This window comes from Myotis daubentonii, chromosome 9 (genome assembly GCF_963259705.1).
Source record: "Myotis daubentonii chromosome 9, mMyoDau2.1, whole genome shotgun sequence".
Lineage (NCBI taxonomy): Eukaryota > Metazoa > Chordata > Mammalia > Chiroptera > Vespertilionidae > Myotis > Myotis daubentonii.
Genome location: NC_081848.1, coordinates 67,748,010 through 67,754,083, shown reverse-complemented (window position 1 = coordinate 67,754,083; position 6,074 = coordinate 67,748,010). Strand labels below are relative to the sequence as shown.

At 33.8% G+C, this 6,074-nt stretch overlaps 1 protein-coding gene across 1 annotated transcript; it reads left to right on the top strand.

Moving 5' to 3' along the window:
- LOC132241169 (olfactory receptor 8K1) lies at positions 1–951 on the top strand. The gene has a single exon (XM_059709368.1). The coding sequence runs from the start codon at positions 1–3 to the stop codon at positions 949–951; it is 951 nt and encodes a 316-aa protein (XP_059565351.1).
- Positions 952–6,074: the final 5,123 nt, after the last annotated feature.

Below are 6,074 nucleotides of genomic sequence, written 5' to 3'. Positions count from 1 at the left end.
ATGGAGAAACACAATCATACTGCAGTGAGCAAGGTGACTGAATTTATTCTCATGGGGATCACAGACAGCCCTGGGCTGCAGGCACCTCTCTTCGGAATCTTCCTGGTCATATACTTGATCACAGTGTTGGGCAATCTGGGCATGGTTATCTTGACCCATTTGGACTCCAAGCTACATACTCCCATGTACTTTTTTCTTAGACATTTGTCCATTACTGACCTTGGTTACTCCACTGTCATTGGCCCCAAAATGATGGCAAACTTTGTGGTGCACAAAAATACAATTTCCTACAATTGGTGTGCCACCCAGCTGGCACTGTTTGAGATTTTCATTATCACTGAACTGTTTATTCTATCAGCAATGGCCTATGACCGTTATGTTGCCATCTGCAAACCTCTTCTCTATGTGGTCATCATGGCAGAGAAAGTGCGATGGGTGCTGGTACTCATTCCCTATCTCTACAGTACATTTGTGTCGCTATTTCTCACAATTAAGTTATTTAGACTGTCCTTCTGTGGCTCTAACATCATCAGTTATTTTTACTGTGACTGTCTTCCTCTAATATCCCTGCTATGTTCTGACACACATGAACTAGAACTGATCATTTTGATCTTTTCAGGCTGTAATTTGCTCTCCTCCCTCTTGATTGTTCTTGTATCCTACATGTTTATTCTTGTGGCTATTCTCCGAATGAGGTCAACTGAGGGGAGGTACAAAGCCTTCTCCACCTGCAGCTCCCATCTGACAGTGGTAGTCGTGTTCTATGGGACCTTATTGTTTATTTACCTGCAACCCAAATCCAGCCATACCTTTGATATTGATAAAATGGCCTCTGTGTTTTACACCCTGGTGATTCCAATGCTGAATCCATTGATCTACAGCCTAAGGAACAAAGAAGTAAAAGATGCACTGAAAAGAACTTTGACTAATCAGTGCAAAATCCCTACTTAAAATCTTAATATTCAGTGGCAAAGGTGGGTCTTTGTTTAATGTTCTGTCAGTCCAATTACAGCCTCAAAAGTTAGAAATGTTTTACCAGGCTAAGTTTTCTTCTTCTGGATAAAACATTTTCTCTGGTATCTCCCTGTAGTCTTCTTCACTTCAATAAGATAAATATTGTAGCCAGATAATCGAAGTTCTGAGTTATTTTTCAAGGTCAGAGTTGAAATTATTTAGAAATAAGGAATATCACATAAAATTTTTGTTTGAATTTAGATTTGCAGAGGTAAACATAAAAAAATCTTAAATATTTAAAATGGTGTAAAATTAACCAGAAAAAATAGTAATATATATTTTATAGTAGTCACTGTATATTAAAGATAAATAAGATTAAACCAAGAAGAATGTGCAGTGAAGACAGGAGGCAAGAAAGTAAGTAAATGTGTGAATGATGATAACACAGCATGAACAAACTGTTTCAGGAATCTAGGTTTATTAACCATTATCACCCCAATAACTTTAATTCTTAAAAGAACCTAGGCTATATAACCTAGGCTATATAGGATATAAAGCATGCCACCTGAGCATTCTGAGCATGCCACCTCAGAATAACATGACTATAGTTCTAGTTTCATATTTCAACATTGTTCTATCCATTTTAAGGATGCGTTCATCAGAAGGAAGGAAAAAAGCCTTTTCCACATGTGCTTCCCATATGACAGCCATCACAGTTTTCTATGGGACTCTACTATCCATGTATTTGCAGCCTCGAACTAGCCATTCACTGAACACTGATAAAATGGCTTCTGTGTTTTACACACTTGTGATCCCCATGCTGAATCCCATGATCTATAGCCTGAGGAATAAGGACGTGAAGGCTGCCTTAAAGAGATTGCTGACAAACGTATTCTGTTCTTTTAAATCAATGTGATTTTAGAGCTCTGTAGGTGAGTGAAGAGATGGGTAAGATAGGCTGCCACTGTGTCAGATAAAGTAAAGTTCAGGTGGCTGACTCACAGGTTTCCAAGTAATCCTTGGAGTTAAAAGGGGCCAAGATTTAGGAGTTAAAAAATAAACTAAAGGTCTTATTGTTATGTGGTTAATACAGAGGCTAGGTGTTATTCACTAACTTTGCTAAGGATTATGCAGGTATGTAGATTGAAATAAATATTTCTGGGAGTCAGGAGAAAAATAAGAAAATAAATAAGTTAAAACTGAGCAATGAAATGTGGATTAGATAAGTAAGTCATTCAATCTTTCTTATTTTTTTTTAATTCCTGGATATCTTTGGGTATAACAGATTGTTTCATCTTGAAGAATTGTAATGAAAGATGGCTAAAATCCTTTTAATAACTAAGTTAACAAAATTAAACTAACAAGTATATCTAAAATAAAACTTCTTAACTCTTTCTTAATATCATTTGAATAAAAAAATATAAACCACTGGTGAGTTTATGGACCTGGAGATTATTATGCTAAGTGAAGCAAACCATTCAGAGAAAGACAAAAACCATGTGATCTCACTTATATGTGGAATCTGATGAACAAAATAAACCAATGAACAAAAGAGAAACAGAGGCATGAATCATGGAACAGACTGACATTTGTCAGAGGGGAAGGGGCTTGGGCATGGCTGGATGAAAGAAGGTGAAGGGGTTAAACAAATAAAAAACCCATATATAAATTATATATATGGAACAGTGTGTGATAGCCAGAGGGAAAAGGTGTTAAGGGGGTTGGTGAAGGTGGACAAAAGGTGGGGGAAACGTGGAAGGAAAGAAACGTTGCTTGGAGAGATTGATGCATGCTGCAGTGTGCAGATGATATTTTGCTGAGTTGTACACTTGAGACCTGTATAGTTTTGTGAACCAATGTCACCCCAGTAAATTCAACTAAAAAAGAATAAGATTATGATCCATGAGAAAACAAAGTTGAAACAATTTCTAAACTGGAGTCAAATGTCATCACAATTCCTAAAATAGAAAGATAGTAAGAAAAAAGCTAAGAATGAAAAAGTTTTATATCATCTACTATGACCACTGTTTTGAGACAAAGAGTTCATTATTATAATGAAATATTTGTGTAATTGAAAACTAAGGGCAAATTTTAAATCCATAGTAGTATATAAAAACACAACTACACCCCTTTCCCCTACACACACACTACTTTGATGATATATTTCTTATTCATCATTTAGTTCAGAGCAATTAGGATACCAGCTAAGACACAAAACGTTTACCAAATGTCTTGTGCATACAGTATTGAGAGGGCAGTCCTTGGAGGAATTGGATCCACAGTTTACTGAAAGGTATTTGTCAAAAAAATTTAAAGGTAATTCCTACCGGCTTTTAAAAGCGAAATTTGAAGACTGACACTAAAAATCTACAGCAAAAATAATTTTTTAAAATAAGTATAGCATTTTAAGAGTTAGAACTTTAGAGCAATAATATTATACTAAAGGCAGAGCCATAGATACACAGTTCTTAAAAAACGAGAAATCACGTCAACAATGCTTCATCCCTCCTCGGCATCCCAGGTGAGCATGGACTGTAATTTTTCTTATAATTTGCTTGCATCATGCTTTGAGGTAAGATCCTTTGGGACAGAGGAACTGACAAAACCATGCAATCATCTGCTACCCAAACCCTATTTTCAAGGATAAATAAGAGCACCATCTAATCCAGGTGTCTTATATTTTAAAATTGTGTCTTTGACTCCTTGATGTGTAATAACATTGCTATAGTAGCTCAAGATAAAAATTAAAGACTAAATACAATGGACTAGAATAAAAAAGTTTGAAATACATTTTCTAAAATAAAGATCAATAATGTTTTTTTCTGAGTGTATTCATTTTGATGGAAGTATCAAGATCATCTAGGTTTGAAATGGACAAGAACAACTGAAGGACTAGAAGGAAGTGAACAGACAACCTAGTTGAATCACTTTTTTTTACATATTTAGATGAGTAAGTTGAGTTTCAATATGTTCAAGTGATTTTCCCAAACTCATGTAGTTAATTAAAGTCAGAACCAGGTCTGGAAGGTAAGGTTGAATAAGCATTACGCATTCATACATTTAGGATTTGTGGAAATCCTACATGTACTTACACTCCATTTTTTTGCATGTTCTCTGCTAAAAACCATCTTTTACTTAACTATTTCCTTATTGTTTTTTATATTTACCCAGGGAAACATTATCTCCACTACCCTCCCTTAAAGTTTTCAAGTAACAGGGCCTCCTCTCATATGTTATTTTGTATCCAACACTTAACTCTATTAGATTATTTTAACTCACTATTCGCAATCTGCTTGATTTCCATCTTTCTGATTTTATACTCTATGCTTCCTGATGGATAACTCTGACCATTATTTGTTATGACCTCAAAACCCAGAAAGATATATAATACATAATAGGCAATCAATTAAGATTTTTTAATTCACAAAAAATTGCAAAATTATATACTGATATATATATCACCAATATAACAACTATCTGTTTCTATACCTCTTCACCTAATAGATGTTAGACACTATATATATATACATATTAGATAACGATATTAGACAAAGGTCACCAACATGTTCCTAGTTCCTAGAGATATTTTCCAAAACAAAAAATATAACTTAAGAATAAGGGTAAGAAATATTCAAACATAATTATTATTATAATTATTATTATAGTAATCTTACATTAATAAATAATTAATATTTTATTCCATATTAACTACCATTTAGAAGAGGCTGTAACAGTAAATGGGAAAAAACAAAGAGGCAGCATGGCTCTCAATCATAAAGTGTCTATGTATATCAGGGGAAGAGGTATCAAACAGATGGCTGTTATAAATGTGAGAAGAAATATAAGGGAAGTATGTCTAAAGTGATTCTAGAACACAAATATGAAATATGGTAACTCAATGTGGGAAATGGCTCTTCAATGAAGAGGCGATATTTCCACAGGTTTTGAAGGATAAATAGAATTTTCCCTTCAACTATCTTTTTTGTTTGTAGGGAAGGGGACTAGGAATGGCAAGGAAAAAAAGTAGAAAAGCATGGAGGGAATATTGTTATTGACAAATGAAGACTAGTTGTATTAATGATACCAATGGGTGTCCATAGATGTTAGAACAGTTGAGTGGAGTTGGGATTATAAAAATTTTTAGGGACAAGATTGTCCCTAAAAGGTCACATATGCTTTTCAAATGTAATTCATATTTTATTTTTTATGAAGTAAAATGGTTTGTATGTACAAATGTCAGAGTTTTATTATGTCTTTTTGTTCTGAAAGTAGGAAAAATGAGAGGAAAAGAGACCAGAAAAATAAAGAAAATTTGGATAAAGCTCTCATTCTTTGTAGTCTACTATATTGTCTGCTTTTCCAATGCTCTATCTTCAGACTCAAGTGTCTGGAAATTAGTAGTTCCCAACATATATTATTAAATGAGGGAATGAGTGGATTGAAATAGATGCCAAAAGAAGTGACAATTAGACATCATCAAGACATAGGATAAAGACAGAATATGCAGATCAGGGTGGGAAGTGTCTCTTGGAGATGTTCATAGATAAATTGTGAATCTACTTTTATGTTGGTGAAAATGGTGATGGTCTTCTGTTGATGAAGTTTAACTTTTGAAACTGTGTTTGTCACTACTAGTAGATCATGAACTCGGTTTTTAGAATCTTGATCAGAATTATTTTATTTAAATAAAATAGAGCAGATTGCAGTAGAGTACAAAAGAACATGCAAGAAAAGTGCATGCCAGCTAATGAGAGCATTATTATGGATGTATTACGAGCTCTGTGCTTTCAGACTCTGTTTTTGCCACAGAGCACAAAAAGTTTATAAATCAGCTTTTAAAGAGACATACATTTCTGAATTTCTTAGAAAGAAAACATCAATTTTATTCTAAATTACAATATATCATAAAAATATATGAGGATTTATTCTTTGATCATGTAAGTTTATCTTTTAGAGATAAAGATGTTTGTTCAATACTATAGCAATCAAAACCTAGAAATAATTTAAGTTTCTAATAACAGAATAAATAAGATATGCAATATTGGTAGTATAGTAATGAGGTGTGGACGTTGAGTCAGAAACATATGGATTTGAAACCCAACTAACTGTATTTACAGCAG